General features: G+C 39.1%; 3 protein-coding genes across 4 annotated transcripts in view; all 3 read left to right on the forward strand.

Annotated features, from left to right (window-relative positions):
* Positions 1-24,140, forward strand: part of CUNH5orf24 (chromosome unknown C5orf24 homolog) — a 228,599-nt gene that overhangs the window by 60,162 nt on the left and 144,297 nt on the right. The window lies entirely within an intron of this gene.
* Positions 1-24,140, forward strand: part of PCBD2 (pterin-4 alpha-carbinolamine dehydratase 2) — a 290,006-nt gene that overhangs the window by 52,258 nt on the left and 213,608 nt on the right. The gene's annotated exons all lie outside the window — the stretch shown is intronic.
* The window catches only part of DDX46 (DEAD-box helicase 46), a 64,063-nt gene continuing 43,729 nt past the window's right edge, over positions 3,807-24,140 (forward strand). For both annotated transcript variants that reach the window (XM_069091859.1, XM_069091860.1), the window contains exons 1-5: positions 3,807-3,958; positions 15,430-15,618; positions 17,259-17,399; positions 21,553-21,649; positions 22,481-22,646. In XM_069091859.1, coding sequence (XP_068947960.1) covers positions 3,942-3,958; positions 15,430-15,618; positions 17,259-17,399; positions 21,553-21,649; positions 22,481-22,646 — 610 coding nt within the window. In that variant the 5' untranslated portion in view covers positions 3,807-3,941. The remainder of the gene's footprint in view (positions 3,959-15,429; positions 15,619-17,258; positions 17,400-21,552; positions 21,650-22,480; positions 22,647-24,140) is intronic.

The raw sequence follows: 24,140 nt of genomic DNA on the forward strand, positions 1-24,140 counted from the left end.
TTAACCCATTTTGAATTGCTTTCCTTTATCAAAGCAGATCTAAGAACCTGTGTTGGCAGACACCCTGGAGATGCTGGGGTGTTTGCTGCTACATGTCCTCACCCCCATGATGCTGCTAACCCTATGGTTATAGGGTTGGTGTATTGCATCATTTCCTCACCTGCTCTGTTTTGTTCTTTGTTCAATGCTTATAAAATGGAGCTGCATCTCTTCTTCAGGGTCTTTTGGACTAACTAAGATAGCCTTTTGACCAACAGGTTTATACTCTACTAATAAACTGTTATCTTGCTTGGAAAAAATGTGTCTCAGTTTACCTTTGTTGAATTTCACTAGCAATAAAATCATCATCAACTTTTGCCTAAACAAATATTGAAATTGTTTACTATTTAGTATTTCTGTCTCAAGTCTTTATCGTATCTTCATATGCTTCCCTCATCCTGGGTTGTCTGGACCACATGGGGTGGCCTGACATAAGTATGCCTGCTCATATTACTGACAAGGAGATCATAGAAGTGTCAATGCTTTCATTTTCTTGTTTGTGTTCACATTATTATTATTATTATCATCCTTAATGAATAGTTCCATTAAGGTTGTGTGGAAGAAAAAAAGTTGTTAGTAATACTATACTCTGATTTAGGTTCAAGTTTGCCAGAACAATTTTATTCCATTGATATCTTAACTCTTTCTTAACAAAAAAGTGAGGGTCCTAGCACCAATCACTTCAGGTAATTGGGGAGGCAACAATATAAATAAGAGAAGAGTTATGTTTGGTTATCAGTCTTAATCAATTTCTCTAAGAAAAATCCTTTTGTCCTAAGCCAATCACCCACCTTTCCATGGGGCTTTTCCCAGGACTCTTGAAAGGGCTTCAGAGAAAAAAATATTATTATTATTATTTTGGCCTTTTGGAGGGCAATTGGGGTTAAGTAACTTGCCCAAGGTTACATGGCTAGTTTTTTTGTGTGGGTGTTAAGTGTCTGAGGCCGGAACTGAACTCTGGTCCTCCTGACTCCAGAGCTGGCACTTTACTCACTGCACCACCTTGCCACCCCTGAAAAATATTATTTCTTAATATTTAAAAAGAGGTCTTAAATATATTTCCAGTATTCTCCCTTTTGTATTATTTTCACAATTTTGAGCATAATCTACATTTATTCATTCTAAATGATCAAATTTGTACCTGATAATAAGAGCAAAATAGCATTTAATAAAAGCTTACTAAGTGCAGAAAAGGAAAAAAATATGGTTTCTTCCTTCAAAGGGTTCATATTCCCCATGGGAGAGGCAACATGGAAACAACTGTGTACACATAAGATATATGGTTAGTTGGTTGCTGTCCTTTGTGCTTGAAGAAGACCAAAATAACATCATGATGTTGGGATCAAGGTATACATATATGTTTGTCCGACTGTGGCTGATCAAACTAATATAAGCTCTGACAGTTCTATCACAGATTTAGCACAAATAGTCTATATGAACATTTGGAGTGGAGATGTCTCTAAATTTGTGCATCTTATGTTTATTTTGAGGTAGTGAAATTCTGCTTTGCTCAATGCCGGGCAGTTCTATACCAGTGTCTCCCATGTCTCACAACCAATTTCAAAGTTCTTTTTTTTTTTGTTGTTTTGCTTTTTTGGAGGGGGGAGGGCAGGGCAATTGGGGTTAAGTGACTTGCCCAAGGTCACACATCTAGTAAGTTTGTCAAGTGTCTGAGACTGGATTTGAACACAGGTTCAAATGACTCCCAGGCTGGTGCTCTATTTACTGCACCCCCTAGCAGCCCCAAAAGTTCTTTAGAGAGACCTTGAGAATGTCCTTGTATTGCTTCTTCTGACCTCCATGTGAGTGCTCGCCTTGTGTGATTTGTGTGAGATGGAAGGAGTGCTTTTAGGTGTAGGGGATAAGACTATGCAAAGCCACAGAGAGGAAAGATAAAATGCTGTGTAAAGTGTTCAAACAAAAGACCATTTTGGCTAAAAAGTGGAATGTGAGGAGAGTTATATGAGTACTGTGTAATAGGGAAAGATGGAGGGAAATTGCAAAGGGATTTAAAAGTCAAACCTAGATTTTTGTATTTTATCCTAAAGGATCTAATGAGACACTGGAGCTTTTTAAGTGGGAGTGACATGATTAGAACTGTTATTTTGGAATATCACTGATGGCTGTGTGACCGATAGATTTGAGAAGAGAGGCACAAGGCTGGGAGATCAATTTGAAGACCATTGGTCTAGTAGAAGTGAGAGTGATTGTGATTTAAGTTGAGAGAAAGAGTGAAGATGTTGACTCTATAAGATTTGACACTTGATGATATAGGGGATAAAGAACAGAGAGATGGAATTCAGGATGCCTTCGAAGTTGGAAACTGATGAGAAGAATGGGGATGCTGTTGATAAAAATAACAGAAGATATGTGACTTTGAAACAGTAACAGTACTCGATAACTTCAAGTCACCAGGCTCAGCTGAACTATATGTTCATGAAGTGAAGTAACTGGGGCATGAAATCATGTTCTAGAATTTTGCCAGGAATAAAGTCAAGGCATAGAATATGCGGATTTCATTCTTTCCATTTTTGAAAATCAGGGCATTTTCCTCTTTCCAGTTTTCTAGCATCTCTCTCATTTTCTGAGATTTTTCAAAGACCTTGGACAGTGGCACAACTTTAACATATTCAACTTGTAATTAATTCAGCGATTCCTAGTTTACATGATAGCAGGAAGAGTTGCAGTGTTCAGCTATGTCTACCCTCTCTAAGAGAGGGTAAGAAAGGTGGCAAAGTTATAAAAATTCAATGCAGCAGACATTTTTCAAGATTCTGCTATATCTTGCTCAGTGCTTAGAAACTGTTTAGGGAAAAATAGCAAAGTGTAGGAGAAAAAATGTTATATTTGGATGTTCAAGTCCTAACACTTACTAGTACTCTTAGGTACAGTGCTTCAGTTTCCTGAATCTCTAAAATGGAGCTGAAAATTTTCACACTGTCTCACAGGGCTTTTGGGAAGAGAGCATTTTGGAAACCTTATGTCTCTATAAAATGTGAATTATTTATTATTACTATCACTAATTATAAATAACAAGGTCAAGACTTGTAATTTCTCAGTATGGGAAATTTCTGTTGTGGAAACTTCCTCCACTGATGGCAACTTTTTTGTATTTTTTTCTCTGAAGGAAAAAAGCTGGACTTGGTTGTTTTGGCCATTGAGAAATAACTTGCCCACACAGTTAGTATGTTAGTTGACTGATCAATGAATTAAAATTAAATTTTAATTTTTTCAATTGTCAAACATTCATTTTTCCTCCCTCTCATTTCCCTCCCACTCCTATTACCCCCCTTAAAAAGAAAAAAACCAACAAATAATCTTAGTTAAGCAAAACAAATTTCCACATTTATAGTGATCAAAAATGTGTATCTCGTTCTGCATATTTATCCATCATTTTTCAACAGCTAGTATGTTTACGATGGAGAAGGTGAACCTAGGGGCTGCTGCCCTGGAGTCAGGACCTGAGTTCAAACACAAAAACTAGCCGTGTGACTGTGGGCAAGTCACTTAACCCCCCCCCCCCCCAAAGCCCCCCAAAAAAAAAAAAAAGAGAAGGTGAACCTAGATCTTCCTCGATGCAAAGACCCAACAGCTGTTTCTAACTCGGTCTCCAGCAGAACCCACCCCTCCCTTCTCCTGGGGGAGCCTTGGAGCAGGGTGCCTGGAAGGCCTCCGGGCGCCAGGGGGCAGCAGTGCAGGCGAGGCGGCACCCTCCCGCACTAGGCACTCCCGAGGAGCTCTAGCCTTAGCTGCGGGCATTTCCGGCCATCGTTGGCCCGCGTTATAATGGCTGCCGTCTCTGCCTAGCCCCCCCGGTCCAGCGTCTCGGTTGAGGGGATCCCGCAGCGCGGAGAAACTGCGACGCCGTGGCCCGCACCCCGGCCTCTCCTCGACGCGGCGCCATGGGCCGGGAGTCACGGTGAGTTGGAGGAGCCCGGGCGGAGGAAGCGAGCGGCGGCGTGAGGGAGAGCGGAGGGCGCTGCGCCCCGGCCGCCTCCCCGTGGATCCCTTCCCTCCCGCGGGAGGCCTGGTGCCTCGAGGCCGCCGAGCCTTGAAGCGTCTGCCCCGGCCAGCCGCCCCAGGCCTGTCACCGGCGCCTTGTCCCTGGCCTTCCGGGCCCGGGCCGGCCGCTTCCACGCTGGGGCTCCCTCCTGAGCGAGCTCCATAGGGCCGCGGCCTCCGCAGGAGGGAGCCTCAGCTGGGCCCCGCGCGGCGTTATTGGCGTTTGTGGGCCGCGCTTCACGGGGGGGAGAGCCTGCCCTTACTTACTCCCCGCCGGCCTCAGTGACCCCCCGGGGGCCCGAGCGCAGCCCGATCCTTGTAGTGAACGATTCAGCCCGTTTCCGGAAGTAGTCCTTAAAGATGTGGCAGGGTCCGCCATGAAGCTCCGCACGGAGGCTTTCCAGTCTAAGAGGAGGCGCGCGCACCCTCCATTCAGACGGGTGTCGGAGGCGGCGGGGGCGGGGAGGGGGGTGCTCCGCGCCGCGTTCGCTCTCCCGTGATCGGGCGTTCGCCGGAGTCACACAGCGCAGTCCCCTGCTTATGCGGCCAGGCCGAATGCGCGTCTGCCAGGGGGCCTCCAAGAGAGAGACAGGTGTGAAAAATAGGCGCATGCGCGTGACGGGATGGAACCTAAGACCATCAGACTAAGAAGGAAAAATAGTCGCGTGTGATCGATCAGCTGAGGTTGATTGACGACGGCAGGTGGGCTTTAATCCAGTCAGATTTCCTAGAGCCGAAGCAGAAGAGGGATCTCGGCCTGTCTGTCTGTCTGTCTGTCATGGTCTTGGGGAGCGCTCCATTAAGAAAGAAAAGACCGGGGAGAGCGCACCTCCACGTGCGCGTAGGCAGCGTGAATGCGGGGGGGCCTCTGAACAACCCTCGGCTGCCCGAAGTTAGGCCCATGCCATGCCAATGACAGTGGCGGCTTACTCATTCAGCGCCGCACCGAGGACATGCCAAAAGCAATCCTTATGGCGGGCCGAGTCTCTGCCTGCTAGCGAAGCTTAGGTGCCCCCTCCTACAGGAAGCATTTCCTCATTCCCTCTAGTTATTGGCTCGTGTGCTCTCTGGAAAGCGCTTATGTTTGGTGTTTATTTGTGTCCCTGTTCTTACCTCCCTTAGCCCCGGAAGCTCCAGTTTGTTTTTCTCTTCATTTCCCCATCACCTCCCACAGTGCTTTGACAATAACAATTGCTGAACAAATGCTTGCTGATTGATTGGAATAATGCTATGCATGTACACAGTAAATGCTCAGTGAAATTGCCATTAATAAATGTTATAGCTTACCACATAAGGCCAGTTAGTGGAAGAGAGAACAAGAGCAAGAAAAATTTACTTTCTAAAAAAATGACTTTTTATTGGGATCTTTTGTCTTCACATCACTTACCTTTACTTCCCAGTGTTCTCATCTCTCATCCTTCCAGAGTCATCCCTTATAACAAATAATGAAGAAGGGGAGTGGGGAAGGAGTTCATTAGAATTAACTGACATAGAGAATGAGCCTGACAGTGTTCCATACCCAGAATCACCCACCTCTGCCAAAAAAAAAACAGGGAAAGATGTTTTTTATATCTATTGATAACAAGTTTCCCAAATGCTTCTGAGGCCTTCTCTCCTTTATAATGATAATTATTGTAGTTGACATTCATGTAGCACTTTGCAGTTTGCAAAGAGCTTTACCCATGTTATCTCATTGTGGCCTTAAAATGACTTTGTGTTAGAAGTATTATTACCCCCGTTTTATTGATGAGATCTCAGAGGCAGTATTAATAGTGTATTATGTCTCTTTAAAAATGTGTTGATTTTTAAGTGTCTGAATTTCAGTGGAAGGCATTGGACCAGGTTGTTAGTTTGGTATCAAATAGGCTGGATGATCTGCAGTTGTACTTGAATCTATATATTAGCCACACAATAGCATTTATATAGATTATAGTTTTAAAAATAATACTAGGAAGTTACTTGGCAAATTGCTAAGCTATCTAATAAATTATCGCACTTTCCTCTTGTCCTTGTTTCCTAGTCCTCCCTCACCCCGTGTATCCAGTCATTTGCCAGATCTTGCTTTCTCTTCCTCCACAAACATTTCTTGCATCTGACCCCTCTCTCTACTCCTACAACCGCTTCCTTTGCTCAGGTTTCCCTGGAGGATTGCAGTGACCTCGTAATTGATTTCCTTACCTCATGTCTTTCTCTATTCCAATTCCTCCTCCACATGGCTGCCAAAGTGGTTTTCCTTGAGTGCAGATTTGATCATGTCACTGCCCTGTTGAATGAACTCTGTATTGCCTCTAGGATAAGATATAACGCTGCGGCCTTAAAAACTCTTTACAACCTGAGCCTCCACCCTATCTTTCTAGATTCATTATGCATTATTCTCAACACTCTTTGGTCCAGCCAACCTTTACTCTGTTCTTCATACCCAGCACTGTATCTCCTACCTCTGTGCTTTTTATGCTGACTATCCTTTATTCCTGGCATTCACTCCTTCTCACCTTCACTTCCTTGACTCACCTCAAGCACCACCTTCTTAAAAATAGTCTTTCCTGATATCTGCAAATGCTAATGTCTTCTCTCCCTTACTACTTTATATTTAACTATTTGTATTTATTTATTCTGTATATACTTAACATATTTTTTGTTTTATGGGAAATAGACAACCGAAATAACAACATGGACTATTAATAACTTCTTGCAGAAATTTAATCAGTGTAAATTGTCACAACAAGGAGACTTATAGAGCCCCTAATGTACTTTTGTTAGAAACATGACTTGCCAAATGGGAATAGATGGCTGCCAAAGGATGCACTAGATTAAAAAATAAATTTGTTTGTAAAATCTTATAAGGAAGTGTTAGGAAACAGTGGAGGGAAACCATTTTAAGGAAAGCTTGGCAAACTGTCCAGCTAAGCCGTATCATCCAAAGAACATTCAAGGATGAAAGTGGAATGAAGACTGCAAAATAAAAGAAAAATGGAAAAAAAAATTATTAAAACCCTTTTAATAAGCTTTTTTTTCCATTAAAGATAGTAGAACTACTACACTTGGGCCCTAAAATCACAGTCCCAGAGAAACTTCTAGGACACATAGAAATGGCATTGAAGAGAACAAAGCTGGGAAAAGCAGCCAGTTAGACCAAAAATATATAGAGGAACAATAGATAGAGGAGATCTGTGCTAGAGGAGATGCAATTGCAAGAGTGTTGAGGGACTGATGTAAAAGTACATGAAGGAGAAGGTGCCAAACACATGGAAAATGTCTCAGATGTTATAAATACCAAAAAAAGTGACTCGGAACATTGGAAACTATTGGCCTAGATTACTATTCTCCAGTCTATACAAAATCTTTATGAGAACCAATTATGCAAATTGAGGGCGTCCTTAATGAGGGTTTTATTGAATTTTCACAAGTGATACTAGGTATGGGTGACATCTTTACCCTTTCACATTTAACTAAAAGATGTAAAGAATATGAAATCCCATTGTACTCATTGTTTGTTGATTACTACACATACATACCTGTGTATAGATTCTTTTATGATAAGGTATCTCCCAGCCATATATCAAACTCATCCGAGATTCCTTGTAAGATTCAACAGCAGAGGTATTTTCATTGATAATAAGAATCTAGCAAGTTATACAACAAGGATCAACTATAGAATTAGCCACTGTGACAAAAAAGATCCTGTGCAGAATCCAGATTAGAAGAAATTTCCTATGGATGGTGAGGACCTTTAGATGTTCTAATTTGCCAGTGATACTTTATTGATTACATCAAGCCCCAGAACATTATAGAGAATAAGACCTTATGGAAGAGATCTGTACTTGCTCAAATAAGTTTAGTCTGTCCATTCAGGAAAGACTAGGTGGATTAAGAATATCTGTTGCCCAGATTTCAACATGCATCTGTTTGGATAACCTGTAGAGATTATTGTAACAGTAGTAAGTCTGTCTGTGACAGCATAAGAAACAGTGAGATGGGCCTAGAGTTGAACAGGAAGAGTTGATTGCTTTGTATTGCTTTTACTGACACTTTTATAATATTAATATGATGTTGCTATATGATAAAAAAAAATGGTATGCCACTCTCTAAGGAAGAATATAACAGGGCAGCTAGGTGGTGCAGTGAATAGAGCACCGGCTCTGGAGTCAGGAGGACCTGAGTTCAAATTCGTCCATAGACACTTGACACACTTACTAGCTGTGTGACCTTGGGCGAGTCACTTAATCCCAATCGCCCTGCCTTCCCCCCTCCAAAAAAAAGAAAGAATATCATACTAAAGATGAATATTATGCTGAGGACAATGGAGAAGTGTGTAGTGGGTAGATGAGCCAGTTAAAACATATTGAACTCTCTAATCTGCCTACTTCATCATTCAATTTAAACTGTTCTTTCTAGAGTTATCAGTAATCTTTTTTATTCTGAACTTGACAAACACTAAAAAAGATTTGCATTTCCATGTAAAGTGTGAATCTATTTCTATTGCTTTTATTTTTAAAATATATAACAAATTCAGCATGTTGTTTTCAAAGTTGATTTGCCTTCCTTTTAAAAAAATTTTGTCATAAAAATTAATTTTTAGGACTTGAGTTTTGAATCTTGATTCTGTGGCTTACAACCTTTTTTTAAAAAATTATTTAGTATTTTCTTTTTCTCCAGTTACATGTAAAAATCATTTAAAAATTTTTTTTGGAGGGAGTAGGGGAAGACATTTGGGGTTAAGTGACTTGCCTAGAGTCACACAGCTAGTAAGTGTGTCAAGTGTCTAAGGCTGGATTTGAATTCAGGTCCTTCTGCCGCCAGGGCTGGTGCTTTATTTACTGTGCCACGTAGCCGCCCCTAGATTATTTCTTTTTTTTTTTTTTTTTGCTTTTTGGAGGGCAATTGGGGTTAAGTAACTTGCCCAAGGTCACACGGCTAGTATTTTTGTGTGGATGTTAAGTGTCTGAGGCTGGAACCGAACTCGGGTCCTCCTGACTCCGGGGCTGACACTCTACTCACTGCGCCACCTAGCCGCCTCGCCCCTAGATTATTTCTAAGAGCATCATGCTCATCATTTCTTATAGAACAATAGTATTCACTAATAGTATTCATAATCACTTGGCACAATTTGTTCAGCCATTCTCCAGTTGATGGGGAAAATTGAGGATCCTCTCAATTTTCAATTCTTTGCTGTCAGAAAAGAACTGCAATAAATATTTTGAACATATAGGCCCTTTTCCTTTTATTTTTTTTCCCCCTTTTAGGAAATAGACCTAGTAGTGGTATTGCTAGGTCAAGGGGTATGTATGGTTTGATAGCCCTTTGGACGTAATTCTAATTTGCTCTACAAAATGGTTGAATCAGTTCACAACTCCACCAACAATGCATTGTTTCTTTTTTCCCCACATCCCCCCAACATTTGTCATTTTCCTTTTCTGTGCTATTAGCCAATCTAATAGGTATGAGATAATACCTCAGAATTGTTTTAATTTGCATTTCTCTAATCAGTAGTGAGTTAGAACAGTTTTTCATATGGCAGTAGATAGTTTGGGTTCTTTCATCTAAAAACTGTTTATCTCTTTAGATTACCAATTGGGGGGTAGTTCTTTATAGATGTGACTGAGTTCTCTATGTTCAAGAAATGAGGCTTTTATCAGAGAAACTTGGTTTAAATATTTTTTTCACAGTTGTCATTGCTATCTGTGTATATCCTATATATAGCTCTATCCTATACCCCCATTTATTCTATTCTCTCCTTTTTACCCTGTCCCCCCTCAAAAGTGGTTTGCTTCTGACTACCCCCTCCCCCAATCTAGCCTCCTTTCTATCACCCACTCCCACCCCCTTTCCTCTTATACCCTTTCCTTCCTACTTTCCTGTGTGGTAAGATAGATTTCTGTACCCTATAGAGTATATCCCAGTGTTCACTCAGTCTTCAATACTTCCCCGCCTTCCCCTCCACTGTAAAAGCTTTTTCTTGCCTTTTTTATGTGAGGTAATTGAATCCATTTTGCTTCTCTCTTCCCCTTTCTCCCAGTATAGTCCTCTTTCTCAACCCTTAATTTTATTTTTTTAGATGTCATCCTTTCATATTCAACTCAAACCTTTACCCTCTGTCTATATATACTCCCTTTGTCTAATAATGAGAAAGTTTTTACAGGTATTTTCTTGTGTAGGAATGTAAACAGTTTAACCTTATTAAGTCCCTTATGATTTCCCTTTCCTGTTTCCTTCTTTATGCTTCTCTCGACTCTTGTATTTGCAAGTCAGATTGTCTATTCAGCTCTTCTCTTTTTGTCAAGAATGCTTGAAAGTCCTCTGTTTCATTGCACGTAAACTTTTTTCTCCTGAAGGATTATACTCAGTTTTGCTGGGTAGGTGATTCTTGGTTGTGATCCTGCCTCCTTTGCCTTCTGGAATATCCTATTCCAAACCCTCGGCCTTTACTATAGAAGCTGCTAAATCTTGTGTGATCTTGACTGTGGCTCCATGATTCTTAAATTGTTTCTTTCTGGCTGCTTGCAGTATTTTCTCCTTGGCTTGGAAGCTCTGGAATTTACTATATTCCTGGGAGTTTTCATTTTGGGATCTCTTTCAGGAAGTGATTGGTGGATTCTTTCAATTTCTATTTTACTCTCTGTTTACCTGACATATCAGGGCAGTTTTCCTTGATAATTTCTTGAAAGATGATGGCTAGCCTCTTTTTTTGATCATGGCTTTCGCTGGGTCTGTTTTCTAGGTCAGTTATTTTTCCAGTGTGATATTTTACATTGTCTTTTTGTTTTTTTTTTCATTCTTTTGTTTTTGTTTTATTGTTTCTTGATTTCTCATAAAGTCATTAGCTTCCATTTGCTTAATTCTAATTTTTAAAGATTGATTTTTTTCAGTGAGCTTTTTGTACCTCCTCTTCACTTTGGCCAATTCTCTGTTTTAAGGAGTTTTTTTCTTCAGTGAACCCTTCTGCCTCTTTTTTTTTCCATTTGGCTAATTCTGCTTTTCCAGGCATTCTTTTCATTGGCTTTTTGTACCTCTTTTTACCATTTGACCAAGCCTGTTTTTTAAGGTGTTATTTGGTATTTTTTGTGTCTCCTTGACCAACCTGTTGACTTGTTTTTCATGATTTTCTTTCATCACTCATTTCTCTTCCCAATTTTTCCTCTCTCTCTCTCTTGTTTTTCAGATTCCTTTTTGAACTCTTCCATGGCCTGAGACCAATTCATATTTTTCTTGGAGGCTTTGGATATAGGATCTTTGACTTTCTTCTCCTGAATGTGTGTTTTGATCTTCTTCTCACCATAGTAACTTTCTGTGGTCAAAATTTTTTTCTGTTGTTTGCTCATTTTCCCAGCCTATTTCTTGACTTTTCACTTGTGAAAATAGGGTTCTGCTTCCAAGGTGGAGGATGCATTGTCTCAAGCTTTCAAGGGTTTTGTGTAGCTGATGGGGGAAGGGATCCTAATAGGTTCTGCAGGAATTAGGATCTTATCTAAGACCAGAAAACCTGCAATATCCTCTGGAAAGAATTCAAGGTCTCAGGCTTAATTGGAGTGAGAGTTGTAGAAGTTTATTGTTACCCTTCTATGAGAAGGGGGCAAGAGTCCTTTAGGGGACCTGCAAGTGAGAGGGGTACATACTTTTACCTTTAAAGGGTAGGGCTGCCCTGTTGTCAGGGCTGACCAGACGGGAGGGGCCTCAGTGCATAGACAAAGGTCAGAGCTGACCAAGAGGAGAATGGGAATAGACAGTTTAGATAAGATTTGGGCCTGGTCCTTAAGGAGACAAAAGGCAAGGATAAAGGAGGGTGTGGGCCAGGCCCAGAAGAAATGTAGAGATTAAGTAAGAACAAAGGGGTCACAGGGTGTTGCCTAGGTGAGAAGATCAGAGGAAAAGTCCCCATGAGGGATGAGGCTTGGTTCCTGTGCAGAGTGAACCCCTCCAGGCCAGGGCCTGTTTTACCGAGTTCCAAGCCTCTTGAACAAGAAGCTGCGAGCCCTGGGCTTAGTTGGTTTTCAGAGGCTACTGGCCCTAGTCATAGGAATTGTTTCTCCCAGGATGGTGAGGGGAGTTGGGCATCTGAACCTGGGAAGCTGGAGGGAGCCTCTGCTGACAAGGAATGCCAGACCCAGCTGTGCTAGAAAGAGCAGGGGGGGGGGGGAAGGACCAAGCCCTTCCGGGGGCAGATGCGGAAGCAGTGGGGCGGAAAGTCCCTGACTGTGGCCACTTACAGGACGTTGGAGGTTTGGCTTTGGTTCCAGGCTAGAGGAGAGAACTAAGATCTGGGCCCAGAGACATTTCCCATACCCCAGGTTTAGAGCTGATTACAAATAATTAAGTTATTACCACAAAAAAATGCACAGGCAAAGAAGAAAGAATCCAACCATAGAAAGCTATTATGGGAATAGAGATGACCAGGTTCATCTTCAGAGGAGGATATTGAAGTAAAGAAACCTCCAAAGACAAATGTCAAATGGTCACCTGCCCAAAAAGAATTCATAGAAGAACTTTAAAAAGTCTTCAAAAATCAAATGACAAGAGATGGAGGAAAAACTAAAAAAGAAAATAAGAATAATCCAAGAAAAACAAGAAGGGTATGAAAGGAAAGTCAACCAGTTACAAAAGGAGATGCAGAATCTTAAGGAAGAAAATGATACCTTGAAAATTAGAATTGAGCAAAGTGAAACCACTGAACTTACAAGAAATCAAGAAGTAATTAAACAAAACATGAATAATGAAAAAATAGAAGAGAAAGTGAAGCATCTTATAAGAAAAACAATGGATTTGGAGAATAGATCAAGAAGAGAAAATATAAAAATAAATGGACTAACTGAAAGTTACAATCAGAAAAAGAATCTTCATACAATAATACAAGAAGTAATTAAAGAAAATTGTCCTGAAGCATTAGAATAAGGGGGGAAAGTAGAAATAGAAAAATTTCATCCATCACCACTTAAAAGAGATCCTATGACAAAAACTCATAGGAGTATCACAGCCAAATTCCAAAATCCCCAGCTCAAGGATAAAAAGCATCAAGATTAAAAAAATTCAAATATGATGGTACCACTATTGGAATTACACAGTTCCTAGCAGTGGAGACATTAAAGGACTGCAGGTCCTGGAACACAACATATTGGAGAGCAAAAGACCTGGGGCTCCTCATGAAAATGCCATACCCTGCAAAGTAGTTAAGTATTATCTTGAATGAAAAAAAGTGGACATTTGATAAACTCTCAGATTTTCAAGACTTTGTTTTAAAAAATCCCGAACTTAATAGATTTGACTTTATAAGAACCAAGAGAAATTATTAGGCACATACCAAAGACTGATTATAAAGCATTCATAAGGACAAACTGTTTACTTTTGAAATATATAAAATGCAAAATGTATGTCTAAGATTCTTATTAGTAATTGGGTAGCTAGAAAGATTGGGGTAAACCTGAGTATGATACGAATTTAAAAAGTAAAACTCTTTAGGAACAGCTAAAAAGAGTAATTATTTTATACAAAAATCATTTTATACCAATTATGCAAAATTTTTATATTTTATACAAATGCAAGAGAAAGAATTGATACAGAGGAATTACATGGGGAAGAACGGCTGCTAGTTCTGGTAACCTACTTTCATTGGGAATGGGTTTATGAGAAAGCAATACATATATATTTAGAAGAGTATAAAAGTCTTCTAAATTCAGAAGAAATAAAATGGTAGGGGCATAGAGAAGGGGGAGAGGACAAGGGAGGGATCTTTAGAGGGAAAGGTGAGGGAACAGAATGGAAAGAAAAAAAAAAGAATAGAAATTGTCCCCAGAGAGAATGAGACCTTCCAGTTGTTTCTGTCGTATAGGGGTAGAACTCATCCTAGATCAAGTCTCCTGATTTCTATTTCAGTGTTCCTTTCTTTAAAAAGTAAAATATTTCAGTGTGCTTTCCTTTTAAAATGTTTTTTTATTGATATTTGCTTTTACATCATCTTAGTTTCTATGTTTCTCCCTTTTCCCCTACCCAGTAAGCCATCCCTTGTAACAAAAGAAAGATTAAAAAACCATTCAGCACAACTAGCCACAGAATATAAACCTTACTGTGTATTTGATGGCCTGCAGCCATCTTTCCTCACCTTTACAAAGAAGGAAAGCAATGCATTTTCTTTCTTTCTATTCACTCCAGCCATGCATTTTCTCATCTCTTCTACTAAAGTTGGTCATTATAGCTGCATATTTTTGTTTTGTTTCTATAGTCTTTGGGTATGATGTTTTCCTGGTTCTGCTTATGTCAGTTTTCATTAGTTCCGATCATTCTCTGAATCCTTCATAGACATCATTTCTGTGGTTCAGCAATATTGTGTTACGGTAGGAGCAGCAGTGTTCCACTCTGTCCCACTCATTCATGTACTCTAGTTTGTTTGGCTGTTCCCCAGTCACGGGGCATTTGTTTCGTTTTTAGTTCTTGGCTGTCCCCAAAAAAGTGCTGTTGTGAATATTTTGGGGTATATGGGGCATTTCTTTATGTCTTTGATCTCCTTATGGTGATGTACATGGGCCAAGAATGTAGACATTTTAGTTTCTTTTTAAAAAATATAATTACACGTTGCTTTCCCTTGTACCTTTCATTGCATCTGCCCATTTTCTGTCTTATCTGAACATCTGTCTTCTACATTTTGGTTCTTTAAAGTCTTAGAAGAAATTTTTTTTCTGCTCTGGATCTGTGACTTTATAAGTATACATGACTGTGTGGAAACTTTATTTAGAGTCTTAAAAAATTGACTGGGACACTGAGAGATTGTAATTTGGTTTTATAGAAAGTATTCCTTAGAGACAGATCTTCTTGTCTCCAACACCAACCCTCTCCACAAAACCATACTGCTTTTTATATGTTAGAGGACAATACTAATTTTCATGTTTAAATTCCCTTACTTCAATGCCTTCTGTTCCTGATTTATAAAATTCCCTTGCTTCAATGCCTTCTGTTCCTGGTTTGTAAAATAGGAATATTGTGAGAAAAGTACTTTTTATGCTTTAAAAATAGCATAAATGTAAAGTGACTTTATTTTGATAAAAATAATTTTTATTATAAACTTAAATGTAAAAGAAACCTAAAGCTTGATATACATAACCAAAAGCAAAAAACGTTTGTAATCTAGCTATAAAATCATGGATTGTTATTACCAGTTACTGTTAATGTAATGCTTTCAGAAACTGTCCAGGTTGTATAAATTGTATTAGATTGGTTCTCTCCCAAAATGATATTTCTCTCTATTGATTATACATGCTTACATGATAAACAGTTCCTAATATGTTCATTTTCAGGTTCCCCTTTCTTTTACAGTTCATGCCAAAAAGAAGTGGTCTTTCTAATGATTTATTTGTATGCATTGGTTTTAGTAAATACAATTAATTTGTACTGTTAAAACTCTAGGCACTACAGGAAGCGATCAGCATCCCGGGGTCGGTCTGGAAGTCGATCTAGGAGTCGTTCTCCATCTGATAAAAGAACTAAACGTGGAGACGACAGACGCTCCAGAAGCAGAGACCGAGATAGAAGGCGAGAAAGATCTCGAAGTAGAGATAAGAGAAGGTCTCGATCTCGAGACAGAAAACGCTTGAGGTAGGTGGTGATTTTTTTTTTTTTTTTGGTAATGATAGTTCTAATAAGATGTGATAAACTAAAGTTAAATGGCATCTACTCCATAGGGATAGAGACTCGATCGGTTAGTTCTTTGGGATAGGGAACTCCCAGGTGTGGAAACTTCATCTACCAGGGCAGGTCTGTAACTTCTCTACAACTTATAGGATACTTGGGGAGTTACCTAGAGCACTTTGTTTCCATCATAACCTACCTTTTACCATTCTTATTTGTATACCTGTCTTAACTCTTTGTTAGAGTCCAATGTCCTCGTGCGCTTAGACTGTCTTTTTTAATCCTTATATCCTCATTGTCAGGAATGTGCTTTGTATTTGGTGGGTTGGTACTTAATAGATGCTTTTTGATCTTTTGAATAATCCTCCTGTTATACAGGATGTCCCTAAAGTCTGGACACATAGGAAATCTCATTAACTATGCATATTTTCAAGAAATGAAATGAATGGAATTTTCAACAACATTTTATTTAATTAGCATAAATTTTAGCCATGACAATTTCATATCGAATAAAAGCTTTCATTAGCTATTGGGGGCTAGTTTCCATTTTAATGAGATTAATTTAATTTAATTAATTAATGAGATTTCCTATGTGTCTCCTATGTCTTTCTATGAAATCTCATTTATGCTAATTAAATAAAATGTTGTTGAATATTTGCTCTCCCCCTGTTACTCTCACCCTCCCCTTTTCCTTCCACAAAAGGATCAACATGACATGGATATCTGGAACCAGTTTACTTTTCGGAGTCATATTGTTACTTTCCAGAATCTCTTGTCTTCCCCTTCTCTTGTTATTGATTTGTCATAGGATTCCTTCCTTAATTTACTTTAACACTAGCACTGGAATAAGCATAATAATAAAAATTAGCTATTTTTATAGACATTTCTTGACTGTGATTGGGAAAAGGGGAATATGCTCAGTTTTTTTCTTGATAAGTTGCTTAAAAGATATAGTAATGAGTTAGCTTTTTTCACTTGTTCCTTTCTTGTTTAATTGTCATTGAAATTACCGTTTTTGCTCATGATACTCTGATATTCATTAAAGGAAAGGGAAAGGGACTGGACCTGTGATTTCATTGCTGTAGGGAATTCCCAGGTAAAGAAACTCCCTCACCCAATGTAGATTTCTCAGTAACCTGGTCTTAAAATTTTGTTTAGAGCACTGAGAGAGATTAACTTGCCCAAGGTCACAAAGCTAGGAACTCTGTGCAATGTTATGGGGATACAAAGGCAAAAAAAACCAAACACCCCCAAAACCAAGCAAATCCAGTACTTGCTTTCAAGGAGCACATAGTCTGATGGGAGAGACTGCATGCAAACATGTCAGTCACTAAGTGTTTATTAAGTATCTACTGGATGTCAGGCACAGTGCTAAAGAGTTGGACCTACAAACAAAGCCGAAAGACAGTTTGTGGCCTTAGGGAGCTCACGATCTAATCAGACCTTGAACTCAGGCTGCTGTTCTTGTTTCAAGGCCAGCTCTCTCTCCAGTTTGATAAGCCTTCTCTTAATCATTACAGTTTTAACAGAATTATGAAAAAGAGATCTAAAGTAGCCATAGGTTTCAAATGATGTAATGTTAAATTGATGACTTTTCCCTTTCTTAGACGGTCAAGAAGTAGAGAGAGAGAGAGAAGCAGAGAGCGGAGAAGATCTCGAAGTCGAGACAGGAGACGATCGAGAAGCAGAAGCCGAGGAAGGAGATCACGATCCTCTAGTCCTGGAAAAAATAAGAAAGCCGAGAATAGGTAATATCAATCCAGCAGGATAGGAACCAGGGTCATTTTTCTCATTCTTGTAACAAAACAGCCAACTCACTCTTTTTTTTTTTTCATTTTTCAAATGCTTTATTAACTTCTGATTTACATCATTCATTTCTGCCAGATTTTGAGTTACAAATTTTCTCCCTGTTTTTCCCCTACCCACTGCCCCAAAAGGATATCCCCTCCTCCAATCTGCTCTCTCCCATATTTTCTACCATATCTCTTTCGACTTTTCCAGTAGGGCATGGTGGATCTCTATGTCCCAGTGCCTGTATATCTTATTTCCCAATTACATGTAAAATAGTATTAATAATAGTACATATATATGTATATATATTTAAACATTTGATTTTAAAACTGAATTCCAGATTCATTCCCTTCCTCCCTTGTCACCCACTCTTACTGGGGTGATAAGAAAGCAGTTCAGTATAGGTTGTACATGTGTGGCTAATGCAAAACAATAACATAGTAAATATATTGTAAAAGACTTACTATATTTCCCTCCCTCTTATCCCACCTCCCACTTGTTCTGTTCTCTACTTTGATCTCATGCCTTTTCAAAAGTGGGTGCTTCCAACTTCCCTCCCCCCCAGCCTGCCTTCCCTCTCATCCCTTTCGCCCCTACTCTACTGTAGGGTGACACACCCTGTTTAGTGTGTATTTCATTCCCTCCCCAAGCCAAATTCAATGGGAATAAAGTTGACCCATTCCCTTTGGCCTTCCTATTCTTCCCCTCCATTGTAACCATTTTCCCTTGCCTCTTCTGTATGAGATAGTTTACCCCAGTCTGTCTCTCCCCATCTCCTCTCATTATATTCCTCTCTCACCTCTTAATTTCACCTTTTAAGTATCATCCCTTCCTATTAAATTGGTCCTATGCCCTCTATCTATATACACCTGTAAGCATATGTACACATATTCACATATGTATTCATATTCCCATATACCCTCATATATAGACATATACATATATATTATATATATATATTTCTATTCCCTTCAACTATTTTCATACTGAGAAAAGTTTCATCAGTTACAGTTATTGTTTTTCCATGTAGGAATGTTAATAGTTCAACTTTGATAAGTTCCTTATGATTTCTTTTCCCTGTTACCATCTCATGCTTCTCATGCTTCTTGTATCTGAATGTCAAATTTTCTATTCAACTCTGGTTTTTTCATCAAGAATACTTGAAAGTCCTCTGTTCCACTGAATGACCATGTTTTCCCCTGAAACATGATACTCAGTTTTTCTGGGTAGGTGATTCTTGGTTTTAATCCGAGCTCCTTTGACCTCCGGAATATCATATTCCAAGCCTTAGCTGCCTCAATGTAGAAGCTGCCAGATCCTGGGTTATCCTGATTGTGTTTCCACAATATTCAAATTGTTTCTTCCTGGCTGCTTGTAATATTCTCTCCTTAATCTGGGAATTCCAGAACCTGGCTATAATATTCCTAGGAGTTTTCTTTTTGGGATCTTTTTCAGGAGGTGATGGGTGAATTCTTTCAACTTCTATTTTGCCCTCTGGTTCTAAAACATCAGGGCAGTTTTCTTTGAGAACTTCCTGGAGGATGATTTCTAGGTTCTTACTTTGATCATGGCTTTCATGTCCAATAATTGTTAAATTCTCTCTCCTGGTTCTATTTTCTAGGTCAGTGGTTTTTCCCATGAAATATTTCACATTGCCTTCTATTCTTTCATTTGTTTGGATCTGTTTAACAGCATCTTGATTTCTCATAAAGTCATTAGCTTTCATTTGCTCCAATCTAATTCTGAAGCAGTGATTCTCCTCATGAGCTTTTGAGATTCTTTTTCCATCTGGCAAATTTGGCTTTTTAAGGCATTCTTCTCCCCATTGCCTTTTTGAGTCTCCTTTGCCATCTGAGTTAGTCTGTTTTTTTAAGGTGTGATTTTCCTCGGTCAGGCTGTTGACTCTCATTTCGTAATTTTCTTGAATCGTTCTCATTTCTCTTCCCAATTTTTCCTCCACTTATCTGCTTCTTAAGGTCCTCTATGGCCTGAAACCAGGTTGTATTTTCCTTTGAAGCTTTTGGTGCAGGAGTTCTGACTTCACTGTCTTCCTTCTGTTCCGTGCTTTGCTCCTTTTTGTCCCCCAAATAGGAGTCTAATGTTGGAATCTTGTGTCTGCTTTGTTTCCTTTGCCTGGTCATGTTGCCACTCAGTCACTTGACCCCTGGGCTTTTTGCCACAGTAGGACTCTGCCACCAGACAGGGGAGCTTTCGTCCCAGAGGCTGGGGTTTTCTCAGCTGCTGGAGGTATTAGATGGGTGCCTTCTCTGAGGTCTCCACACGCTGTGGCAAGCTGGACACACACCCCAGGACCTCTAACTAACCTAGATCGCAATCCAGATTCAAGCAGGTTAAGGCAAGAGACATCACCCCTCAGACTGGTCGCTTGGTCCCCCTACATTCTGCAGGCCAGGAGCTGAAGCTGCCATGTGGAGCTGGCTGGCTGTGCCGGGCCTCTCCGTACTCCCTCTTACCGGGTCCCAAAGTCCAGACTGCACTGACCTCTCACTTTGTCCTTTGCATCTGTGTGTTGATAATTCTGGAAATGGCCTCAGCTGCTGGTGATCTAGAGTCCCTCTAGCCAGTGGCTGGTCAGACCCGCCCTGGGGCTAAAACCTCAGTCTCACTGTGGGCCTGGCTTTGCCTTGTAGAGCCCTGAGCTGGCCAATTCCTGCTGCCTGCCAGGCTGTCCTCAGTGGGAGGTCAGCTTCTCTGTCATTTTGTGGGTTCTGCTTCTCCAAAGTTTGTTCACAGTCTCCTTTTTACATTGATTGGGGAAGGTGGAAGCCGGAGCCGCTTGGAACTTGTGCTTCTACTCCGCCATCTTCCCAATTCACTCTTAAAAACATTTACTTTTGCCTTCTATCAGAAAATTATTAATATTTAAAATATATGAATAAGAACAAAAGAAAGAAAATCCAAAAAGATCAGGGAAGCATGATAAAGATTAAAAATTAATTGAAATTTATTATATATGTAATCATACTTTTTAATGTGCCAGTTATTAAAATAAATCAAGCATATTTTAACAAAGTTATTTTATGTATTTAACATGAATTTTGTTGCATTTATTTACATAGTTGCATTTAGTGTGCATATTTTTGGTTTTATTTTTTACTTTTATCACGTCTTTCTATATTTTGTTGAATTCTTATTTTTATTGTTAGCTAATTTTTAAATATATTTTCAGCTGTTTGTGTTTCAGCTGTAATTTTCAGCTGTTTTCCTAATCATTGTGTACATAGTTTTCAGCTTTTTGTCATCACAAATAGTGCTACTGAGAATACTTTTCTACGATAAGTCCTTTCTTCCCCATGTCAGCAGAATTTAAACTGAAAAGTGGAATTGCAGGGTCATAGAGAGCATGAACACTTACTGGATAATTCCTTTGACCTAACAACCAGCAACTGGCTTTGACTTGAAATGAGATGACTCTTCTATGCCACCCAGCACTTAATAGAAAGATTTCCTTAGCATTAGCATGGAAAGGACATAAAGCAGCATCATGTAGACACAGCCTCCCTGTATCTTTATGGAAACATATTTGGTCAGTGTCTTGGGGCCAGATGAGTGTGATGGTTTTTGCAGCGGTAGGATATCCATTAAATTTGAGAGTCACTGACTCTATAATGGTCCAGCCTTTTTTTATGCCCTTGGCAACTGGAAAGCTGCATCAACAGATTGTAACTAATCTGGATGGATCAAGCCTTGGTGACAAAGTAGCTTAGAGAAAAAGTAGCCTACCTTCTGTAGCATGGAACCTAGTTAATACTGCTTCTACTACATTATGCCTTTTATTTTTCTTTGTAAGGGTGGTTGATGTTAATTTCATTATGATAGGTTGTAAAACCTTTAATTATATACATTTGATATATATGGATTCATCACTTTTATTTTTTTGCATACATTATTAAATGTATTTTGTGGACAAATAATAGACATTCATTTCTAAAAAGAAGATTGTTAAAACTTTGGTTTTGGGCTTTGAATTATATTATCTTTATTTAATTACTTGGAAATGTGATATACAAACATGTGAAAACATTTTCATTTTAATGGCCCAAAAAGCACACAGTTGGTCTCAGAATATCACATCTTCTCTTTCTTCAGGTCAAGGTCTAAAGAGAAAACAGATGGCATAGATGTTTCCAAAGACAAGAAAAAAGAAAAAGATGACAAGGAAGAAGAAAAGGAAAAAGATGTTAGCGTATGTGTACTAACTTATAACCAAATGTGTTGTTAAACTGCTTCCAGATTGACAAGACAAAATAAAGTAAAATTTGTTTTGTGTTCCTGTACAGAGAAATTCAGAAATTTAGAACTAAAGCTTATTTTAGTTGGGGGTCACAAAGATCATAGGATCACAGCTACGGAGTTGGAAGGACTTTAGGGGTAATTTACTCCAATTCTCTCATTTTACAGATGAGGGAACTGAGAATCAGAGAGGCTAAGTAAATTGCCTAGGACCACAAAGGTAGTAAATTGGGATAGCTGGGTTTGAAATCCAGGTCTTTTGATTTCAGCTCAGTGTTCTTTTATGTCTTAGCATCTGGCAAGCTTCTAAGTATTTTAACGTATGCTTCTTTTATTTTATTTTAAAGTATGCTTCTTTCTTTCAGAAGTAATTATAGTTACCTGATGTAGGAAACTCTAGCACCAGGAGTTAGTTTTGTTGTTGGATAGATGACATGTATGGAAACTTCATTTTCATTCATATGGATAATTGTGGTTTACTCACAGCTTTGTAGTGGGAAAATAGAGTTTTTTGTGGAACCAATATGAGAAAAATGCATACCTCATAGAGAATGATTCAAATCTGAAGTTATGTGAATTGTTTTGGTAAATTTCTTTGAACTTTAAAGTCTAATTCCTTAGTGGCAAAGACCTTTTAAAAAAAACTAATTTAGTGTGGATAACATGCTCCTGATGTACACTCAGCAGTTTACTTGTGGGTATCGGTGTGTATCAATATTTTTCTTATTTTGTGAACTCACTTAATGTCACATGAATCATAATTATCAACTCTTTTCTATTTTAGAACTTTGACCAGAATAAGTTGGAAGAAGAAATGAGAAAACGGAAAGAGAGAGTGGAAAAATGGAGGGAAGAACAGCGTAAAAAAGCAATGGAAAATATAGGCGAACTGAAAAAAGAAATTGAAGAGATGAAGCAGGGGAAAAAATGGAGTCTTGAAGATGATGATGGTATATTCTTAATTTGTTGGCTTAATATGTCAGTCAGTTTGTGAATCAGATCATTAAAACATTTATTAAGAGCCTACTATGTGCTAAGCACTGACATACTAAGACAAAAAGTTTCTGTCTTTAAGTAGCTTGCATTTTGATAAGGAAGATATGTATAAAATGAAGTAATTGGGGAGTGTGGAACGGAGTGCAATCAGAGGAAATCAGGAAAGCCTCATGTGGTGCTTGCTCTGAGACTTGAAAGAAATGAGAGATTCTAAGAGTGGATTTCAGCATGCAACCTTTTTAAAGATGTGGATAAGGAAAATGGAGTGTGATGTATGAGGAACAGCAGTAAGGCCAGTTTGTCTGAATGGTAGAGTGCATGAAGGGGAGTACTGTATAAATAAGATTGGAAAGCAGTTTGAAACCAGGTTGTGGTGGTTTTTAAAAGTGAAACAGAGAAGTTGGTCTTTAATCCTAGATGTCATAGGGAGCCGTTGGAGTTTATTAACTAGGAATGACATTACAGACCTACATGGAGGATGGATTGTAAAGGGGAGAGAGACTTGAGGCAGGAAGACCGGTTAGCATTGGCTGTTGCAGTAGTCCAGTCATGAAGTGACGATGTCCTGAATTAGGATAATGATCATGTCATACAAGTGATATTGTAGAGAAAGAAGGGACAAGACTTAATTATCATTGATTCAATATATAGGGTAAAGTTTAGCAAGTGAGTTGAGGAATCAAGGGTAACTTGAAGTTTTATACCAGTATGAATAGAAGGAAGGTGGCGCTATCAACAGAAATATCAGGGTTCAGAGAAGAGATGTTTTTGTGGTGAAAGACATTAAGTTGTGTTTTGGACATGATAGGTTTGAGATGCTTAATGGAACATCCAGTTTAGAACATACAGCCAGCATTTGATGACAGGAAACTAGAGCTCAAAGGAGAGATGGGATGAATATATAGATCTCAGGGTTTTTTACACAGAAATGATAATTAAATCCATAACAGCTAATGAGATCAAAATAGGGCAGAGAGAGAGAGAAGAGGACAAAGACAAACCTTGAATTCCTGTAACTATGTTCAGGAGGCGTGATGTGGGTGATGATGTAGCAAAGGAGATTAAGAAATTGAGGAGTAAAAATCTAAAGAGGAGACAGGATTCTGGAGAGAGAATGTGGTCAACAGTATCAGATGCTGCAGAGGGATCAAGAAGGATGATTGAGGAAAAGACATCAGATTTAGTAATTTAAGAGACTGTTGGTAACTTTGGGTAGTTTAAGGGTCATAGATATAGAGCTAGAAGGGTCTTTAGAGGCTATGCAAATTGCCTAATTTTACAAATGAAGAAACTGAAAGCCAGATACAGGTTAAGTGGCTTATCCAAGATCACACAGGTAGTATCACTACTGGCATTTGAATTTAGGTCCTCTGATTGTGAAACCAGTACACCAGAGAGCAGTTTCTTTTTTTTTTTTTTTTTTTTTTAAGCAATCGGGGTTAAGTAAC

Source organism: Petaurus breviceps, unplaced genomic scaffold, assembly GCF_028583685.1.
Source record: "Petaurus breviceps papuanus isolate PSGF00001 unplaced genomic scaffold, PetGlider_PUasm1.0 189, whole genome shotgun sequence".
Classification (NCBI taxonomy): domain Eukaryota; kingdom Metazoa; phylum Chordata; class Mammalia; order Diprotodontia; family Petauridae; genus Petaurus; species Petaurus breviceps.